The sequence below is a fragment of the Myotis nattereri genome, assembly GCF_964212035.1.
Source record: "Myotis nattereri genome assembly, chromosome: 19".
NCBI classification, from domain to species: domain Eukaryota; kingdom Metazoa; phylum Chordata; class Mammalia; order Chiroptera; family Vespertilionidae; genus Myotis; species Myotis nattereri.
Genome location: NC_138095.1, coordinates 4,682,199 through 4,704,418, shown reverse-complemented (window position 1 = coordinate 4,704,418; position 22,220 = coordinate 4,682,199). Strand labels below are relative to the sequence as shown.

Here is a 22,220-nt window from a genome sequence, read left to right as displayed (position 1 = left end):
GAGGGGTTGGGCTAGTGATCAGAAATGTATGCTGGGCCCGGCTGGTGTGGTTCTAGTGGTCGAGTGTCAACCCATGAACCAGGTTGTCATGGTTCGACTCCCGGTCAGGGCACCGGGAGTCCCAGTAAGAAAATATCCCTTCCTCCATGTAAGGAAATATCCTTGGAAACATCAGCCCCTGATGGAACGAACCCCACCCAACCCTCCCACCGTTCCCGAGCCAGCCTGGACCATTGGCTCCAGGGGTGGAAAAGGGGGACCCCGAGGACTATTTCAGCAGGGAAAGGGCCCACCAGCCCCCAAACAAGCCTCTCAGTGCTCACATGACGGCAGGATGTCCGCAAGCTCACCAGCTTCTCTAGGTTACACATACCCATGCCCGAGGGGCCCTCAGTATCCATCAGAGGAGAGCTGGCTCACAGCTCTCAACCACTGGGAGAATTTACTGAGGCCCTGGCTGGTGTGCACTGTCCCTTGTGCTGAAAGGTCACTGGTCCATTCCTGGTCAGGGCACAAACCCAGGTTTCCAATTCAACCCCTGGTTGGGAGGCAGCTGATCGATGTTACTCTCACATCAATGTTTCTTTCTCCCTCTCCCTTCCTCTCTCTCTCAAATCAATAAAAACATTAAAAAAAAATAACTATGGCCAATTTATTTTTTTCCGCAAAGCTTTGAAACCAGACTTTCTGGGTTCAAATTCTCTCCACTAACCACTTGCTGCGTGACCCTAGGCCACTTACTTAACTTCTCTGTGCCTTAGTGTCCCTGCTGTAAAGGATGTCAGGGTCACATCTATCTCAGAGGCCATGAGTCTCCACCCTGGCTGTGCATGAGAATCACCTGGGAAGCTTTTAAAAATTCTGATGCCCAGGCTGCATTCCAGGCCAATTAAATCAGAATTTCTAAAGATTAGTCTTGAGCAAAAATATATTTTTTAGAGGTTCCTAGGTGATTTCATGTCTCACCAAGGAAAAGCCTCCTTGCCATAGAGTGTGTGGGTGCTAAATGAGATAATATAGGGAAGTGCTCCCAATGCTACCTGACACAAAGTTAAATAAATGCTTTGGTGGGGGTTGTAGGACCACGTATCCGAGACTGGGAGGTGGCCAGGGAAGGCTTCCTGGAGGAGGGGGTGGCTGAACTGTGAACTGAAGGAGGAACGAGGACAGGATGCATTTCAGCAGGAGCAACAGCACCTGCTGGAGTCCGAAGCCAGGAGGATGTGGCCCTTTGCAGGAACTGAAAGTCATTCCCTGTGACTGGAGCTGAGGAAGGAAAAAGGGAGAGCTGGGGAGAAGGCATATTGTACTGGGTCCTCTAATGAGGTCAGAGGTCATGGAAAATCACTGGGCTTTATCCTGGCATGAAAGTTTTTTTTTTTTAAATATATTTTATTGATTTTTTACAGAGAGGAAGGGAGAGAGATAGAGAGTTAGAAACATCGATCAGCTGACTCCTGCACATCTCCTACTGGGGATGTGCCCGCAACCCAGGTACATGCCCTTGACTGGAATTGAACCTGGGACCTTTCAGTCCGCAGGCCGACGCTCTATCCACTGAGCCAAACCGGTTTCGGCCCAACTAACTTTTTGAGCCATACAGAAGTTGCCATGGGAAGAAGCAGCCATCTTCTATTTTCTCAGGCCTGTTTTGACACCCAGACTAGCAGCTAGAGTGGAAAGAAAGGGTGGCGTGCATTATCAGACCACGCTATCAAGGATATTTATAGCTCCCTGCAACGTCAGACTCTGGGTCAGCGGTTCTCAACCTGTGGGTCGCGACCCCTTTTGTGGTCGAACGAACCTTTCACAGGGGTCGCCTAAGACCATCCTGCATATCAGATATTTACATGACGATTCATAACAGTAGCAACATGACAGTTATGAAGTAACAACGGAAATAATTTTATGGTTGGGTCACAACATGAGGACCTGTATTTAAAGGGCCAGAAGGTTGAGAACCACTGCTCTGGGTGGCATACCCTGGCAACTCTTGCAGGTCCCATAATCAATATGGAGTCTCCAGGATGCCCCTTTGAGCAGTTATCACGGACCCCCTCTGTCCATCACAATTTTTTCGGTTCTGACACACTGGCTTGTCAGGGGACACTGGTTCTGAACACAGGCCTGATTCCAGGAAACCTACCCTGGGTTCCCCAGAAGAAGGGATGTTAACTTATCTTACTCAGCCGTGATATCTTGGCGCCTGATCAGGAAGTGGTGCAGGGCAGTGGGTGTGAAAAGAAAGGGGCTTTCAGTGTGAAATGGTTGCCGTATTCAGCATCGTTCCACAGGTAACTGATTACTTTACTGCACTTTACAGTAAAGTGAGAGAAAGAGAGAGAGAGAGAGAGCAAGAGAGAGAGAGAGAGAGCAGTTACTGCCTTAACGAGGCGCTTACACACAGCATCACTAATAGTGGAAGATACAGTGCGAAGGTCACAAAGCCGCCGCTGTAGTGCTCCTGAATCTAGCTTTGAGGTCTCACTTCCACTTGACAGCGGACAGAGGGACATGTTAACGCCACCGGAGACACAATCAGATGAAGCCAGAATGCGAGACATTCTGCAAGATAACTGCTTTGGGCTCTTCAAACACTCCGTGTCCCTAAGGAAAGAAAGAAGGCAAGGGGCTTGTTTAGATGATAAAACACCAATTTTCGACTGGTGTGCCATGGCACAGGCATGCCTCAAGAATTTTTAAAAATGCAATACCTGACTATATCTTCAGGGGCACTGACCTCTTTTCTCTTAGATCAGGGGTTCTCAACCTGTGGTCACGACCCCTTTGGGGGTCGAACGACCCTTTCACAGCGGTCGCCTAAGACCATTGGAAAACACATATAATTACATAGTTTTTGTGAGTAATCACTATACTTTAGTTATGTTCAATTTGTAACAATGAAAATACATCCCTGCATATCAGATATTTACATTACGATTCATAACAGTAGCAACATTACAGTTATGAAGTAGCAACGAAAATAATTTTATGGTTGGGGGTCACCACAACATGAGGTATGAAAGGGTCGCAGCATTAGGAAGGTTGAGAACCATTGCCATAGATTGTCAAATTTAAAAAAGGACAGTAGCTTATCTGGTGTGAATGAATCAAAAATGATATACCATTTTGGTTGCTGCTAATCATCGCCGGAGGATATTTTTCCCATTGATTTGTAGAGAGAATGGAAGGGAGTGGAAGAGACAGAGAAACATGGATGTGAGAGAGACACAGCAATTTGTTGCCTCCCGCAAGCGCCCCAACCCGACCGGGGAATGAGCCTGCAACCAACATACGCGCCTCGGAATCGAACCCGAGACCCTTCAGGCTATGGGCCGGCGCTCTAACCACTGAACGACCCAGCCAGGGCAACCTGGGCAACCTTTTTTTTCTTCTTAGATCGGCAACACTTTTGGATGCGATACCTTCCAAATCTGCGACTCTGTGAACCCTGCGGAAAGGGGTTGCCTACCAACCAGTAGGGATGAGTTTTGGTGTATAGGTGAGACTGCCACCACCCACCGCACACGCCCAGCTGTGAAACGTCTGGGGGGTGCAATGCCAGACTCCTGGAGACCACGCCACCCATAGACTAACACAGGAAGACTAGAAAGACACACGGAAAGCAGGTAGAACAACTTGTAAAGCCTGAAACGTACACTAAAGAAGCAGGAAACTGACATACTCTCTTTAAAACAGCTCAGATCCAGTCTCCGTAGAGACCGTCAAAAATTGCCAGTGCCGACTATATTTCAAGTCGTCACGGCGGGGTATTGGGAAAAGTTTTCAATTAGCAATAATCGCGCCTCGGATAAACCTCATTGGCTACGATACTGCCACTGCGCAAAGCTGGCAACCTTGAGCGCGAGCCACACTCCCCGGCGGATGGGAACCACCTTTCGCTGAGGGTGAGCACCTGCCGGCGATTTCGTGGGTCTGACCCGGTCCCCTCGGAGCAGTTGCATTTCAGGCCCGTCTGCACGGGAGGCTTCTTGTTGTGGGACCATCTCGCGTAGAACGTCCAGATTTTGGGAATGAGCGTACATTCGCTGGGGATGCTGGGGGATTTTATGCAAATCAGCATAACGTCACAGAGATGACCGTAATGACTTGAATTTGGAGAAAAGGGAGCGGCGGGAAGCCAGCGACAGCGAGGGTGAGCCGAAGAGCAACAAGTAGCTGGGGGCGCGGGCGCAGATGCCCGGGGCAGGGGCCGGAGGGAGCATTTCCGGAGCAGCCGCACCTCGGGTGTTGGCGTGGCAAAGACGCAGAGATGCAACGTGGACCAGAGACAGTCGGTCCCGGCCGCTCCTCGCAGGTAGAAACTTCAAAGCGACGGCAACTTGCGCACCTATCCTAGCAACTACAGAAAAGATGGCTCTCTTTTTTCCAACCGAAAAGATCAGTCTCCGTAGAGACCGTCAAAAATTGCCAGTGCCGACTATATTTCAAGTCGTCACGGCGGGGTATTGGGAAAAGTTTTCAATTAGCAATAATCGCGCCTCGGATAAACCTCATTGGCTACGATACTGCCACTGCGCAAAGCTGGCGAGCGCCTCCCCTGCTCATCGTCCCCTGTAAGCAAGGCTCCTAATTCAAAAAGGCGAGTTTGAAGCTCATGGAAGAACTTTCCATTATTGTTCGGTTGGAAATTATACCGCCACCTTCGGATCTCTCGAAAACGCATAGGCTGTTTCTGAAGATTCTTCTGCTTTATTTCACTTCACTAGATTTTGGTGGAGAATGAAGCAAAGCATTATGGGAGGGGACATGCTAGTAACTTAATGCAGACGGGGAATTGGGGCGGATGAGAAACGGGCTCAAGGTCGGGGTACTGTTCACTGGATTCCCAATTCACAGTGTAACTGTCCTCTCCAAAATAAAATGTTTTTATTATGGTAAAATATACGTAACAAAAGTTGCCACTTGAACCATTTTTAAGTGTACAGTTCAGTAGCATCAAGTACATTTTACATGGCTTGCAACCATCACTGCTGTGCATCTCCAGAACTTTTCCATGGTCCCAAACTGAAACTCTGTACCCATTAAACACTAACTTTCCATGGTTCCTTCCCCAACTCCCGGCAACCTCTATTCTACTTTGTGTCTCAATGAATTTGATTATTCTAAGTACCTCACATTAGCAGAATCATCCAATATTTGACCTTTTGTGTCTGGCTTGTTTCATAATTTTAAAAAAAATATATTTTATTGATTTTTTTACAGAGAGGAAGGGAGAGAGATAGAGAGTTAGAAACATCGATGAGAGAGAAACACCGATCAGCTGCCTCCTGCACACCGCCCAGTGGGGCTATGCCCGCAACCAAGGTACATGCCCTTGACCGGAATCGAACCTGGGACCTTTCAGTCCGCAGGCCGACGCTCTATCCACTGAGCCAAACCGGTTACAGCTCATAATGTTTTTAATGTCCATCCATGCTGTAGTATATTTCAGTTTCATTTTATGACATACTCCGTTGTATGGAATTTTGTCACCTATTCATTCTACAATGGGCATGCATTGCTTCTATCTTTTTTTTTTTTTTGCTTCTATCTTTTTAAAAATGTAATCCTTTTAAAATATATATTTAAAGAAATATATTTTAAATATTATATATATAATATATATAATATATATTATATATATATAATTTTATTTCAGAGAGGAAGGGAGAGAGAGATAGAAACATCAATGAAAGAGAATCATTGATTGATCAGCTGCCTTCTGCACGCCCCCTACTGGGGATTAAGTCCGAAATCGGGGCATGTGCTGTTGACTAGAATCAAACCTGGGACCCTTCAGTCTGCTGGCCGATGCTTTATACATTGAACCAAGCCAGCTAGGGCTGCTTTTACCTTTTTAAAAAATATGTTTTTATTTCAGGGAAGGCGGGGGTGATAGGTGGGTGGGAAGAGATCAACCAAAGAACTTGTATGCATATATGCACACCCCCTGGACACAGACAGGGTGGTGAAGGCCTGGGGTGGGGGCTAGGGGTGGGCTAGAACCGGTCAATGGGAGGGAAATGGGGGACTTAGGTAATACTTTCAACAATAAAGACTTAAAAAATTTAAAAATTGTTTCTGTTGATTTTAGAGAGAGAGGACGGGAGGGGGAGAGAGAGAGAATGAAAACTTCATATGTAAGAAGTCGACGGGGCTGCCTCCCACATGCCCCCCACTGGAGGTGGAGCCCACAACCCAGGCATGTGTCCTGACCCGGAATCCATCCAGAGACCTTTCAGTGCGTGGCAGAACGCTAAACCAACTGAGCGTCTACCTTTTGGCTCTTGTAAACAGTGCTCCTAGGAACACGGGCATAGAGGTATCAGGGTGAGTCCTTGTTTTCAATTTTTGTGTGTATATACCTAGAAGTGGAATTTCTGGATCATATACTACTTGAATGTTTAACACAAAGGAGTTTTCTGTGGACATCTTAATTTAGAAGAAAGAGGCTGAAAGGAAGAAGCTATTTCCACAGCAATGTTCACAGCTCACGAAGTTTGAAGTGACGCTCACTCATTGCCTGTGTTCCCTCTGCAAGTGGAAAGCTGCTAGAAACTGCTATCTGGATTTGTTTCCTCCCTGAGCTATAGCCTCCAGAATACTTATGGCTTTTGCTACTCATTAAGATGCAAATAGTAGTCTCTGAGTAAGAAACCTTCTTCTCAACATTTAATTATTAAAAAATTTCAAACACGAAACATTTAAAATGCTGTTCAGTGAATATACATGTAGTTGGCATCTGGATGCAAAAATGGACATCTTTGAAAGGCCTATATGTGCCCTGGCTGGTTTGGCTCAGTGGATAGAGCGTCGGCCTGCAGACTGAAGGGTCCCAGGTTCAGTTCCGACCAAGGGCACATGCCTGGATTGTGGGCTCAATCCCCAGTGGGGGGCGTGTGAGACACAGCCAATCAATGATTCTCTCTCATCATTGATGTTTCTATTTCTCTCTCCCTCTCCCTTCCTCTCTAAAATAAATAAAAATGTTTTTTTAAAAAAGGCTTGTATGATGCTGATGTATAGTTAATTTTTTTTCACCCAGATATAAATGCTAGGATAAGAAAAACCAGCAGATAAAACAACACTAACAATCTGATTAATTTAGATTAATTTGCTTTGATACAGTCACTGACTTAGTCATTAATTTCTGGTGCGGTGGAGTTGTGAGAAATAAAAGGAGCCCTGGCAGGTGTGGCTCAGTAGGTTGAGCGTTGTCTCCTGCATTGAAAGGTCACCGATTTGATTCCTGATTGGGGCACATGCCCAGGTTGCGGGTTCATCAGGTGCATGCAGGAGGCAGCTGATCTGTTTCTCTTTCTCTCTGCCCTCCCTTCCTCTCTCTCAAACAAATAATAAAAAATAAAATTAATTAATCTTTAAAAAGAAAGAGAAAAAAAAGGACTTAGCCCTTGAGACTGTCGTGATTGGGTGGCTCGTTACATCCTGTCAGTAGCTATCAAGGGAAATTGTGTTTCACCAGCTGTCTTGGATGACTTCATCCGCCACAGATAACTTTCCAGCGCTAGGAGAAAATGGAAAATTCAGTTAACTTCTCTCCAGAACATTAGATTCTTTGGGGTCTGAAAGCACAATAGTTGTATATTGCTATCCAGTCTCCATCAAAAATGCTCATCCCGCTTGGAGAACTGAAAAAGTAACATGGGTTTGAAATATTTCATCATAAAATGTGGCTGGGGTGGGAGGAATGTCACTTTTCGGGCATTTCCATGGTTTTGATCAAACACCCGCATGTGCAGAAAATGTTCTGGATGACAACTGTTTTGACTTGGTAAAAGTTTCCAGTCTGCATTTTGGTCCTTTCTGTTGCCAGCATTGGCAGGTTAAGGCAGGCACAAAAGGTTGTCCATGTCAGGTGACTCTCCAGCCCAGTGACCTAGCCGAGCAGTTGCCGGACGCACTGCTCCCAAACGACCGCCCTCGTTACTTTTCCAGTATTTACCTCCGCACATTCAGTGAGAGACCAGGAGTCAGACTCCATCTCCCATAGCCTTCCTCGGGCTTCAGTTTATCTTAAACTGGGGGCAGTGGTTCCACAGGTGGTCTTCAAGGTCCCTGCTAACTGCACTGAAATTATGTCCTAAAGCGCTTATAAATTGGTTGCTGTCTTATTTGGTGATGCTATAGAGCCGAGGTTCTCCTGGGCCACACATTTGAAACAACTGGGAAGTTTGAAAACCGACTTATGCCCCAGGCGTTTCCCCAGACCAAGTCAATCAGCCCCTGGGAATGAAAACCAGGCTTTGTGTTGGTTAACTTAGTAACACACAAGCTGGAAAATAAAATTGGAGACGCCAAGTGGGTAGACACATGAGTCCCTGTATATTAGAGTTGGCTTTAGTTGTTCATGAATATGTAAAAGCATCACATTTTCAGGTACTTGTGAATGTGCGTGACAACCCACAGCAAGGTGGGAACTTGACCCTGTCACAGTGAGTGGAAAGGATCATAAACACTGAGGTTGAGGGAGGTCCAAATCTAGAACTATCATTAAGGTTTCTATGTTAAGGGAGAATCAGCCCTAGCTGGTTTGGTTCACTGGTTAGCAGGGGTGGGCAAACTTTTTGCCTCGAGGGCCACAATGGGTTCTTAAACTGGACCGGAGGGCCGGAACAAAAGCACGGATGGAGTGTTTGTGTGAACTAATATAAATTCAAAGTAGCCGAAACTGGTTTGGCTCAGTGGATGGAGCGTCGGCCTGCGGACTGAAAGGTCCCAGGTTCGATTCCGGTCAGGGGCATGTGCCTGGGTTGCGGGCACGTCCCCGGTGGGGGATGTGCAGGAGGCGGCTGGTCGATGTTTCTCTCTCATCGATGTTTCTGACTATCTCTCTCCCTTCCTCTCTGTAAAAAATCAATAAAATATATTAAAAAAAATTATAAATTCAAAGTAAACATCATTACATAAAAGGGTACGGTCTTTTTTTTTTTTTTTAGTTTTATTCATTTCAAAGGGGCCGGATCGGGCCTGCGGGCCGTAGTTTGCCCAAGGCTGGGTTAGAGCCTCAGCCCTCAGACTGAAGGATCTCGGGTTCAATTCTGGTGAAGGGCACTTGTTTGCAGGTTCAATCTGTAAGCAACTAATTGATGTGTCTCTCATATCAATATTTCTTTCTCTCTGTCTCTCCCCCTCCCTTCCATTCTCTCTTCATATCAATGGAGCCCTAGTTGGCTTGGCTCAGTGTCAGCCTACACGCTGAAGGTTCCTGGATTTGATTCCAGTCAAAGGCACATGCTGGGGTTGTGGGCTCAATCCCCAGTGGAGGGCGTGCAGGAGGCAGCCTATTAATGATTCTCCCTCTCCCTTCCTCTCTGAAATCAATAAAAACATATTTCAAACTAAATAAAAATAAAGATCAATGGAAAAAATATCCTTGGGTGAGGATAAACAAAAACAGAGAATGAATTCCCAAGGGCTGTTTGGATGTATGGTTTTGCACTTTATTATTATATTTTTTTTTGCCACGTGATAGAATGATTTATTAGAACAAATTCCATGACAAATCATATAAAATAACCATTTTCTGAAAGACACCCACAGACCACCTGAGGACAAACCCAGAGGAGCCTCCGCGAAGCCGGACAAATAAGTTACTGACCCCAGGTCGGGGCTGGAGGGGGACACGCGTCTATGAATAAAAAAAGTGTACGGCGATTCCGTGATTTTGCACTTTAAAGACCTTGGTGTGACGCTGTAAATACTTCTCGGGGAGGACAATGTATGGGATTGCTTAGGTGAGAGCTGCACCTCCACGAGGAAGGTTCAAAACTTCTGACCACGAAGAGCCCCCAGGGGGCGCACCTGGACAACCTGATTATCTCAACTGTGAAACCCAGAGGATTGTGGGACTTGTAGTGTTTGCGTTATTTAAGCTTCGTAAACTACATTACCCAGAATGCAGATGTGCCCAGGCAGTCCCGCTGTCGGACTTGAGGTGTCCCTTGGGCTGTGAAAGGTAAGTGAGCTCCTTGCGGGCTGCGAGGTTGCTAGAGGTTGCGGGTTTCTTATAAGGGATTACATTCCTCCTCTTTGCACTTCGGTGGGACCTGAGACAGCGCAGCCGTTCTAATAGGGCGTGTTTGCAGCGGGGCTTCCCGAGCCCCGGGTCTCAGGAACTAGGACCCTGCATTTGTTGAGCTGTTCACACGCTGCTGTGGAGTGTCAAGGAGAAATCGGGGTCCTGAATCCGATCTGAAAATCCAAATTAAAGTAATGTTTACATATGGGGCGCACGTCAGTAGGGAATGTCTGTCCTCCATCAAATAATGCCAGCGCCTTGTTTTTACAGCTAGAAAGCGGACACGCGGGTATGATGACTGGCCAGGTTTCACTACTCTCTGCTGTATGCAAGTAGCTGTTTGCAATTGAGAGTAAACTAAAATAATATGGGGGAAACGAAACACAAGAGGCGTGCGTGTGCTTAATTATATTAATAAAATAAAAAGTCTGAGCAAACAACTTTATTAACACCTGGCATACTAGAACTCAAATGTGCTTCCTTAGCATATGAAGAAATAAGATAGTTCTGGTTGCAGGTTCAGTTCTCAGGGCACACACCTCAGTTGCGGGGTTGATCCCCGGTCAGGGCTGAATGGAGGCCGCCAATCATTGTTCTCTCTCACATCGATGTTTCTCTCTCTCCCTCTCTCTTGCTCTAAAAATTGATGGGGAAAAAACATCCTCAGGTGAGGATTAAAACCTAATAATAATAAAGAAATAAGGTAATTCTAATTTAGAAGATGGGATGTGGGGTTATGGAACACAAAGTTCCCCAAGGGATGGTATTAACTAAAATATAAATATATTCCTCTGCTGGAGACATCTTTAGATGCAGTCATGGATGGATTAACAATGAGGTATTAAGGGATTTAAAGGATATTGAGGTAAGTCATTAACTTCTTGAAGTTTATAAGGAATTCATGTCTGACCAGCTGGTGTTACTGGGAGATTCACAATAGGGCCTTAGATTATATGCTTTCCCAATTTTTACTTTATCCTCCCTCCTTTTTAAAATAGGCTATGTTTTTACAGCCTCCTCTTTAAAAACAACAACAACAACAACAACAACAAAAACAACGCCAAAATATACAGTTCCCTTAAATACAGAACGCTTTTTTAAGTTAATATTCATCTGATGGCTACAGCAGAGTAGAGCTCTGGTTATAGGTTCTTAAGAGGCCAGGAAGATAAGATCGGCTCGGGCTGTGATGCAATAGTCCAGCGTGGAGACAAGACTTTATTTTGTGGAAAGTATTAGAACTTCTTGACCAAAACAGATGATTAAAAACATAATAAAAAGGTAGGCTTGTTGCTTCGGGTTGGACTTCAGGGGACCCAGGAGGGTGTGCTGGAATCAATTTGCACTTGTGAGGTTCCAGGTGTTAAATATTGAAGAGTTTGCTAGCCAGTAATTAAACCATCGGTAGCATGAAATGGGCCAGGATGGGATTATTGTATCTTTTGCTGAGGGGGGAGGGGGAAAGCCAGTTTATCAGCACAGCCCTAGCAGGGCCAGTTTTCTCCATAAGCCTGGAGCCCCGGTGTTCAATTCCTCCTGAGTCATCAGATCCTGAGCTAGCTCACATGCTCCCAAATTTTACAAATGATTGATTTGGGTTTCAACGTAAGATTATAAATACACTTTAGGGGTGTGTGGAGGGAAGGGGGCCGTACCTTTCTAGTGAAAAATATTTCTAGTGAAATATTATTGTTTATTTGGGGCCATCCTTGCAGGTACTGAAGTCATTAATTAGTTCATTATCAATAGGTTGTTCTGATAAGCATGAAATCTGCCACAGAAAATACTATGGTCTGTGTGGACAGCTTTCTTAGACATGTAATAACCTGTGGTCCTCTCCAATACATTGTCCTAATATCTAGATATTATCTTCCAGAAGACAGTATTATACGCAATGCTAACACATTCCTATCCTCCAGCCATTTCTCAGTGTCATGCTCTTGGCTCTCATCACCCATCTCTTAAAATATTTGCATGTGCAAAAGTTTGCTGATAATTAAACCTTTTGGGCCCTGGCTGGATAACTCAGTTGCTAGAGCATCATCCTGATACACCAAGGTTGTGGGTTCGATCCCAAGGTTGATGCATACAAGCACCAACCAATGAATGCATAAATAAGTGTAACAACAAATCAATGTTTCTCTCTAAAATCAATTAAAAAAATTAAAAATCCTTTGGGTTGGCAGTTTCCAGATATAAGTTGGAGAGGTCTTAAAATATCTTCCTTTAAGGTAAAGCATTCCACATTTTAGCTTCTCTTCACACTTCTCCATTCTTTTTTTCTTCGTCTAACTTTTCTGATCATATCTCTTAAGATTTTAAAATATTCAAAAGATATAATAATTTTCCTTCATCTCACGGCTTTTGGCATTTCTGCACTACCACTGCCCTGAGCATACTAGGACATCTGCAAGCAGACATTCCTCTGAGGAATGACTTTAAAATGTTTATTGTGGGGATAGAATAATATAATGACCCCCCATCCATGGGCCCATCACCCAGCTTTAGTAATTAACAACTCTTGGTTAATCTTGTTTCATTTCTATACTCCTATCTGCTCCACCACCTTCCCCATATTATTTTGAAGCAAATCCTCCTTGATATATAACTTTATCCAAATATTTCAATATATAACTCAGTAGGATGAGGACTTTTTAAAAAATACTCTCTGTCATACGTTAAATAATTAATAGTATTTTCTTAATATCAAACATCCAGTTACTGTTTAATTTTCCAATTATTTTATAAATGTCATGTTTTAAAAGTTTGTTTGGATCAGGACTCAAATAAGGCCCACATACTTTAATCTATATAATCCCCCTTCGTATACCTATGTCTATATCTCTGTCTCTTGCAATTTATTTGTTGGGAGAAACTGATTTGTCTATCCTGAAGTTCACAGATACAGAGAACAGATTGGTGGCTGCCAAAAGCTGGGGTGGAGGTGGGAGGAGAAATGGGTAAAGGTGGTCAAAAGGTATAAAACTCCAGTTTTGCAATAAATAAGCCATGGGGAAATAATGTACTGCATGGTGACAATAGTTAACAATATTGTAGTGCATATTTGAAAGTTGCTGAGAGAGTAGATCTTAAAATTCCTCACCACAAGAATAAAATTTTTATACCTATGTGTGGTGACAGATGTAACTAAACTTAATGTGGTGATCATTTCACAATATATCCAAATACTGAGTAATTGTTGTACACCTGAAGCTAACATGTTATCCTATCTAATAATAGAGAAACATGGTAATTAACTGTAACTTTGCTACCCTTCCCATTGGCTAATCAGCGAGATATGCAAATTAACTGCCAACCAAGATGGCGGCCGGCAGCCAGGCAGTTGAAGTGAACAGGAGGCTTACTTGCTCCAGTGACGGAGGAAGCCAAGGTTCCCCGCCTGCCACTGCCGGCCTCTGAGCTTGCACTCTAAGCAACTATGTTGCAATTATAGACTCTAAACAAACCCCAGAAACCTGCTTTCAGCCGTCAGAGCTGGAGCGAGCAGGACCGCAACAGTGTTACAATTATAGAACCCAAACAAACCCAGATACCTGCTTTCAGCAGCGGAGGTCTCAGAGCTGGAGCCGAGCCTCAGAGCTAAAGCCGGCTCTCAGCTCCAGTGACAGCCATAGAAGGTAAATAAATCCCAGAATAAAGAAGAAAAAAAAGAAAAAAAGGAGAGGTTGGGAACTTCAGTCACCCTTAAGCCTGAAAACGGCTCTCAGCCCCTCACCCAGACTGGCCAGGCACCCCAGTGGGGACCCCCACCCTGAAGGGGGTGTGACCAGCTGCAAACAGCCATCATCCCCTCATCCAGGCTGGCCAGGCACCCAAGCGGGACCCCCACCCTGAAGGGGGTGTGACTAGCTGCAAACAGCCATCATCCCCTCATCCAGGCTGGCCAGGCACCCAAGCGGGACCCCCACCCTGATCTGGGACACCCTTCAGGGAAAACCAGCTGGCCCCCACCCGTGCACTAGGCCTCTATCCTATATAGTAAAAGGGTAATATGCAAACTGACCCTAACAGCAGAAAGACTGGGAATGACTGGTCACTATGACACACACTGACCACCAAGGGGAAGACACTCAATGCAGGAGCTGCCCTCTGGTGGTCAGGGCGCTCTCACATGGGAGGAGCTCTGCTCAGCCACAAGCCAGGCTGATGGCTGCCAGTACAGCGGTGGTGGTGGGAGCTTCTCCTGCCTCCTCAGCAGCACTAAGGATGTCCGACTGCAGTTTAGACCTGCTCCCCGCTGGCAAGTGGACATGCTCCGAGAGCTGCCAGGCTGCCAGAGGGATGTCTGATTGCCATCTTAGGCCCAATCCCCTGGGGAGCGGGCCTAAGCCAGCAGGTGGTCATCCCCTGAGGGGTCCCAGACTGCAAGAGGGCACAGGCCGGGCTGAGGGACCACCCTCACGAGTGCACAAATTTTTGTGCACCGGGCCTCTAGTATATATATATATGTATATGTGCATATATATATATATATATATCTCAATTATACCTAAACCAATCAATCAGTCACTTGGTTTTTCACATGAGGTCTCTCTCTCTCTAGAATGAAGATGAACGTTGGGTTGACTTTGAGGGCAGCGAAAGGCTGCTGGAGGCCGAACCTCAGCCAGCAGTGCGCACATGGCTCCATTGGACTGTTCGTGCCACCGAGTCCTCCTGTGGACCCTGAGAAGGTCAAAGAGCTACAGCGCTTCGTCTCTCTTTCCAAGAGACTCCTAGTGATGACGGGGGCCGGGGTCTCCACTGAGTCAGGGATCCCGGACTACAGGTCTGAAAAGGTGGGACTCTATGCCCGCACCGACCGGAGGCCCATCCAGCATCGGGATTTTGTGCAGAGGGCTCCAGTCCGCCAGCGGTACTGGGCGAGGAACTTCGTGGGCTGGCCTCGGTTCTCCTCTCATCAGCCTAACCCTGCCCACTGGGCTCTGAGCAGCTGGGAGAGACTCGGAAAGCTGTACTGGCTGGTGACCCAGAATGTGGACGCCTTGCACACCAAGGCGGGGAGTCAGCGCCTCACAGAGCTGCACGGATGCATGCACAGGTGCGGAAACGTCGGAAAGGCTTGAATGCGGGAATGTGTAAGGGCAGGGACCTAGGCTGACGTGATCACTGTTGCCTTCGATCGATTTGAGAAAAGGGTTTGGGAGCTAGTGGTTCAGTTTGGAGTTGATCCCGCCAAACTCATTGAGGGAGTGGGGAAGTGAAATGGGGGAGGGAGGAAAGCCAAAAGGGTACGTTAATGAACGGGTTACTGCTCTGGGCTGCTGGGCCCCTGACTGTCTGGAGAACATGCTTCAGAGTTCTCACGGGAAGTCAGGGCAGCTGGGGTGTTCAGCCAGCATCTCCCATCGCTCTCTGGTCAAAGGTCACGCTGGGGGGATCCACTCCCTAACACTGACTCTGCTCCTGCAGAGGAGGCTCGCTGGGCCACAGGAAGTCGTGTGCAGTGGCTGTCCTCGGGGCCTATGAGCAGAGCACGACAGCGTGTGCTACCAACTGCTGCGTCTCTGGTGCCCAGACCCAGAGAACACTACAGCCGGGCATGTAGTGGTCAGAACCCAGTAGGTGTTGCTGGCATGAGTACATGCAGCCCTGGCATAGCTAGGAGCTAATAGCTGGTAGCTCATTGGCGACCATTGCCTTATCTTTAGCCCCAGAGATCCTCCTGCCGATCGTAAAGTATTTATTGGGTGCCTACAACGTGTGGTGTGTGCTGTGTGCTACTTGGCGTGGAGGGATCAAAACCAGGGTATAAAACTGGGTCTACTTCACATGTGAGAACTATGTCATCGGCTTGGGGGAGACCCAAAAACAACACGTGTAATGACCAACGACTCCACACAGGACTGTTAAATCGTGGCGTCCTCGATAGACAAGCTGTGAGTTCAGAGACACAGGCTTAGTAAAGACGGGAGAACTCGGGGACGCGTTTGTGGGTGGCGGGGCTTGAGGCTGGCTCAGATTGATTAGGCAAAGGAGGGGAAAGAGCTTTCTAAGTGAAAGGCATGTGCAGAGCCCAGGAGAGACCAGCCTGGCCTCTGGGGAGACTGGTATGAGATCAGGTGTCTGGGAAGGGCTAACCCAGCTCACGGTGCATCGGAAAATCATGCAGGGCCGTTTGGGACTGTTGTGAGACCAAAGGGGCTATTGCTGCTTTCTGAGCAAGAGGCAACATGATAAAATAACATTTGAGGAAGGCCCGACAGGAATAGAAGAGGCTCAGGATCAGCCTGAAGGACCCGGACTCAGGTGATGGCAGGGGAATGAGAGCTAATGATGAATGGGTCCTGGGGTGTTTAGCCATCATCTCCCATCCCTCACGGGTCCAAGATCACTCTTAGTGATCTTTGGGGGATTTTTGTCCCCCCAAAAATGTCAAACATCTACAAAAGTAAAGAGAATAGGATAATGAACTCCCATATACCATTATCCAGATTCAAAGATTTTTATCATGCCTACTTTATCCCTTCTCTCCGTGACTCTTAGAAACATTTTAAAACAAATCCAAGATTTCTTATCGTTGCAGACGGGGTCTTTTAAATAAAAAATCCACAACATAATCCGATGGTTGACTAGATTGAGTAAAAGGAGTAAGTTTTCCCAGGGTTTCAGCCCAAGTAACTAGAGACATGGTGGTGATGGGGAAGGAGTTGGGGGAGGAGGCAGGTGGTTGAAGACAGAGGTGGACGTCTCAGGTCAGCCAAGGACACTTGGAGTTGGACTCCAGTTTGGGGGAGAGAGCAGGAGTGAGTCCTACGCAGAGGAGACCATTGCATAGAGACACGGAGGCAGTGGAAACAGAGTCCCCAAGCTGGGGGTTGAGGAGCAGAGGAGGACCCAGTTAAACCACCTCTTGTTCTTTCTTTCACCAGCTATTTAGTGGGCACGTTCTCGGCCACTGGTGGTCCGTGAGGTCCGAAAGGTTGGCGACCGCTGGTTGAAAGTGGGCATAGAGCAGCGGTCATGAGCAGCAGTCCTGCCAAAAGGGGCAAGACTCAAAGTTCTAGACCTCACAGAGCTCAGGCTCTGGTGATTAGAGAGGTGCCAAGAGAACTGGAAGACACCAGGTCATCGACATCAAGGGGAGAAAGTGTTTTAAAGAAAGGGTGGTGATGGCCCAGCCAGTGTGGCTCAGTGGTTGAGTGTCGACCCATGAACCAAGAGGTTACAGGATCAATTCCTGGTCAGGGCACATGCCCGGGTTGCAGGCTCGATCCTCAGTAGGGGGTGTGCAGGAGGCAGCCGATCAATGCTTCTCTCTCTCTAAAATCAACAAAAACATTAAAAAACAAACAAACACTTTTTTTAAAAAAATGAAAGGATGGTGATGGATAGCAATAATTACAGTAGATGAGGACAACAGGGAATGGAGGGGAAAACTGATAATGGCACTAAGGAGATCATTTATGTGGTAGAGAATTTGCAGTCGTGCTAAGGATAAAATGAGCTGGTGAAGAGTAAGCAGGGAGGGTTTAGTAAGGAAACGGAGGTACATTACTTGTTCTGGAAGGTCGACAGCGGGAGGAAGGTGAGAAACGGAGGTAGCTAAGGAGGTCACGAGAAGATATTCCTAAAACTGGATGATGGGAAAAGGAAGTGGTGATGGAGGGACTGAAGAGTTGGGGCTGCCCCGTCGTTGGCAGCATGTGCCTCCCCAGGACAGACGTTCATCGGCCTCCTCTTGGGTTTCAGGGTCCTGTGCCTGGCCTGTGGAGAGCAGACTCCGCGTGGGGTGCTGCAGGAGCGCTTCGAAGCCCTGAACCCCACCTGGAGGGCCGAGGCCCACGGCCTGGCTCCTGACGGCGACGTCTTTCTCACGGAGGAGCAGGTGCAGAGCTTTCGGGTTCCCTCCTGCGCGCGCTGCGGAGGCCCCCTGAAACCAGATGTCGTTTTCTTCGGGGACACAGTGAACCCCGACAAGGTCGACTTTGTGCACAGGCGCGTCAAAGAAGCCGACTCCCTCTTGGTGGTGGGATCGTCCTTACAGGTATTTGACTGTCACTGCCCCCTCTGGGAGCCTCTCTGGGGCTCCCGACTCGCGATCTCTTCCTGCATCTCTTACCTGTGCCGCCTCCTGCTCCGCCAGGTGTACTCTGGCTACAGGTTTATCCTCACTGCCCGGGAGAAGAAGTTACCAATTGCGATACTGAACATCGGGCCCACGCGGTCGGACCACCTGGCGTGCCTGAAGCTGGATTCTCGGTGTGGGGAGCTGCTGCCTTTAATAGACCCACAGTGATCACGGCCTGTTGTTCCTGAGCCAGAGCTGGGACTTTTGCGTGTATCCAGCTGCTAAAGGTAAATGCCTTCTCAGTTCCCATTCATCTGAGAGCACTGACAAAATATAGAAGGTTCTAGGCTTTTTTTTTTTTTTTGTCTTTAAAATATGTATATATATATTTTAAATATATTTGATTGATTTTTTACAGAGAGGAAGGGAGAGGGATAGAGAGTTAGAAACATCGATGAGAGAGAAACATCGATCAGCTGCCTCCTGCACACTCTCTGCTGGGGATGTGCCCGCAACCAAGGTACATGCCCTTGACCAGAATCGAACCTGGGACCCTTGAGTCCACAGGCCGACGCTCTATCCACTAGGCCAAACAGGTTTGGGCTAAAAAATATATTTTTATTAATTTCAGAGAGTAAGGGAGAGAAAGATAGAAACATCAATGATGAGAGAGAATCATTGATGGGCTGCCTCCTGTACTGGGGATCGAGCCCGCAACCCGGGCGTGTGTCCTTGGCCAGAATCGAACCTGGGACCCTTCAGTCCACAGGCTGATTCTCTACCCACTGAGACAAACCGGCTAGGGCAGTTCTAGGCTTCTTAATGTGTGGGCATTCTGAATTTACTTATTTTTTTAAAAAAAAATATAGTTTATTGGTTTTTTTACAAAGAGGAAGGGAGAGGGATAGAGAGTTAGAAACATTGATGAGAGAGAAACATCCATCAGCTGCCTCCTGCACGCCCCCCACTGGGGATGCTCCTGCAACCCAGGTACATGCCCTTGACCGGAATCGAACCTGGGACCCTTCAGTCTGCAGGCCGACGCTCCATCCACTGAGCCAAATCGGTTTGGCCTGAATTTACTTTTTTAATGTACATTAAGCTATATTGTTTGAAAGACTATGATTTTCAAACTGTAGGCACATAGCTATTTAAATGTTCTAAAAATCTACCATAACCTTTTCTGTTTTTTAAATATAACAGCTTTATTGAGATATAATTCACATACCTTTAAAAGTATACAATTAAGTTGTTTTTACTACCTTCATAAAGTTGTACATTAATGACCACTCTCTAATTTTTTTTTTGTTTGTTTTTTTTAAAAAATATACTTTATTGATTTTTTACAGAGAGGAAGGGAGAGAGATAGAGAGTCAGAAACATCGATGAGAGAGAAACATCGATCAGCCGCCTCCCGCACATCTCCCACTGGGGATGTGCCCGCAACCCAGGCACATGCCCTTGACCGGAATCGAACCCGGGACCCCTCAGTCCGCAGGCCGACGCTCTATCCACTGAGCCAAACCGGTTCCGGCCTCTAATTTTTTTTTTAATATATTTTATTGATTTTTTACAGAGAGGAAGGGAGAGAGATAGTTAGAAACATCGATGAGAGAGGAACATCGATCAGCTGCCTCCTGCACATCTCCTACTGGGGATGTGCCCGCAACCCAGGTACATGCCCCTGACCGGAATCGAACCCGGGACCCTTCGGTCCGCAGGCCGACGCTCTATCCTCTGAGCCAAACCGGTTTCGGCACCACTCTCTAATTTAAGAATATTTTCATCATCCCAGGAAGAAATCTTCTACCCATTAGCAGTCATTCCCCATCCTCCAACCCCTTCCCCCCAGTTCCTGGCAACAACGAATCTTTCTGTTTCAGCTTAGTCTAGAGCAGTGGTTCTCAACCTTCCTAATGCTGAGACCCTTTGATACAGCTCCTCATGTTGTGGTGACCCCCAATCATAAAATTATTTTCATTGCTACTTCATAACTGTAATTTTGCTACTGTTATGAATCGTAATGCAAGTATCTGATATGCAGGATGTATTTTCATTGTTACAAATTGAACATAACTAAAGCATAGTGATTAATCACAGAAACAATATGTAATTATATATGTGTTTTCCGATGGTCTTAGGCGACCCCTGTGAAAGGGTCATTCAACCCCAAAGGGGTCGCGACCCACAGGTTGAGAACCGCTGGTCTAGACATTTCATATATATGCAGCCTTTTGTGTCTGACTTTTTCACTTAATGTTTTTAACGTTCATATGGTAACATGTGTGAGTATATCTAAAAATAGACTTTATTTTTTTTTATTGCTAAAAGTATTACAAAGGGTATTACATATGTGTCCTATGACTTTATTTTTTAGAGCAGTTTTAGTTTCACAGGATTGAGCAGAAAGTGAAGAGTTCCCATATACTACTTGGGTCGAATGATAAAAAGTATGTTTCATTCTGTAAGAAACTGCCAAACTGTCTTCCAAGGTGGCTGTACCATTTGCATTGCCACCAGCAATGGTGACAGTTTCACTTCAACAACCATTTTTTAAAAACTGTTCTAACTGAACTGGACCCACGGAGAAGTGCACGTACCCTAAGTCGGCTGCTTGGTGAAGGCCTGCAGCCTCTAGGTCAAGGAACAGAACATCACCAGCGCCCACGAAGTCCCCGTGGCACTTTTTTAAGTTTTTATTGATTTCAGAGGGAGGGAGAGAGGGAGAGGGAGAGAGGGTTAGAAACATCAATGATGAGAGAGAATCACTGATCCGCTGCCTCCTATACGCCCCACACTGGGGATCAAGCCCGAAAGCCAGGCATGTACCCCAACCAGGAATCAAACCATGACCTCTTGGTTCATAGGTCGACACTCAACCACTGAGCCACACCGGCTGGGCCCTGTGACACATTTTAACTAGTTTCTTATTACTAGAATAACACCTATTGATTGTAGAAGTTTAGATGATGCCGATAAAAAGAATATAATACAAATTACCCATAATCCCACTACGGAGATAACCAAAGTTTAACATTCTGGCATAGCTAAATCTGTTTCTACAAATATTGAATCCTAGTGTTTCATTGCATCCTGTTCTGTAATGGCCATATCTACGTGTCCTACATGCGATAATGTTTTAGTGCTATAATTCTTTGAATGGTAGCTGATGTTCCCAATCATTCCCCCCACTCCACTCTTGCCTTATATTGGCATCAATTTGTTGCATTTCTTTTCAGATCCCTAAGGATTCATCCCTTCTTCCTTTAGTCGAAGCTCCCGAGTGCAGCCTGTAGAGGGCAGCAAACCAGCACCTCTCCGCCAGCCTCTGGAAGTGGGCAGGTTTCCGAGCCAAGGAGTTAAATCTTTAGGTTGATGAGATTCGCCCCTGAAGAAAGACTTTTTCAAAGCAGCAGCTTCTCCTGCTAGGAAAACTGCTTTCAGTCCCTTCTTATCTCATCAGGCAGAAGAAATGGCCCAGGAAATATGTAGGTCAGGACAGTCTCTGGAGGACTAGCGCAGGGCTCACTAATGTGTGTGTGTGTGTGTGTAGAGTAATGGGAGAAGGGAATGACTTAATTTATAATCCTAAATGGTTAAATGTCTTTCACTGAACTATTTTGGTATATTTTTGAAACGATGAACTATGCTATGAATTAATTGTTTATTAACCAAGGAATAAAGGAATCATTTTTAAATAGCACACCAGGTATGTGGGCTGTACGTTTCTATTTTTTAATCAGCTGAAAGCAAATGGGACTGGATGACATGGTTCTCTAGGGATTTCTGCTTCATTTCAACCCGAATGAGACTCCTGCCTTGAACCTGGTCTGTAGGGAGGAAACAGTGAATTCCCAAGTGGGATCTTAAGTTGATTTGTTTCTGCGGGGGAAAGCAGCAAGACTGGTTTGATGACTGCATGAGCCAGAAAGAATCCTTGTACCGGGTTAAGCTTTCTGCACAATCTCATCAAAATGTGAGCGGACGGAAGAATCGCAGCCTATGCTGGGCAGTGCTTTGTCTACAATTAGGGCGAGCAATGCACGCTCATCCTGCACCTGCCTGGGAAGCAGGTTTCAGTTAACCGGGGTGACCAGGATCCGAAAACAAAGAGTTCTTCTCACCTGCACAACTGTCGGTTTGCCC

The 22,220-nt window shown here is 46.3% G+C and overlaps 1 protein-coding gene across 1 annotated transcript; it reads left to right on the top strand.

The window, feature by feature from the left end:
• Positions 1-9,949: 9,949 nt before the first annotated feature.
• Positions 9,950-21,784, top strand: SIRT4 (sirtuin 4). The gene is made up of 5 exons (XM_081114017.1): positions 9,950-9,979; positions 14,607-15,104; positions 17,756-18,050; positions 18,150-18,361; positions 21,314-21,784. Exons 2-4 carry the CDS (start codon positions 14,608-14,610, stop codon positions 18,300-18,302), a joined length of 945 nt encoding a protein of 314 aa, XP_080970143.1. The 5' UTR covers positions 9,950-9,979; position 14,607; the 3' UTR covers positions 18,303-18,361; positions 21,314-21,784.
• Positions 21,785-22,220: the final 436 nt, after the last annotated feature.

What these genes read in the sequence shown, in the direction of transcription:
- SIRT4 (XM_081114017.1), top strand. Translation starts at nt 14,608, where the DNA reads ATGAAGATGAACGTTGGGTTGACTTTGAGGGCAGCGAAAGGCTGCTGG. An exon ending in CTGCACGGATGCATGCACAG is followed by an intron (nt 15,105 to 17,755) that starts GTGCGGAAACGT and finishes CTTGGGTTTCAG; the next exon opens with GGTCCTGTGCCTGGCCTGTG. An exon ending in TGGTGGGATCGTCCTTACAG is followed by an intron (nt 18,051 to 18,149) that starts GTATTTGACTGT and finishes CTGCTCCGCCAG; the next exon opens with GTGTACTCTGGCTACAGGTT.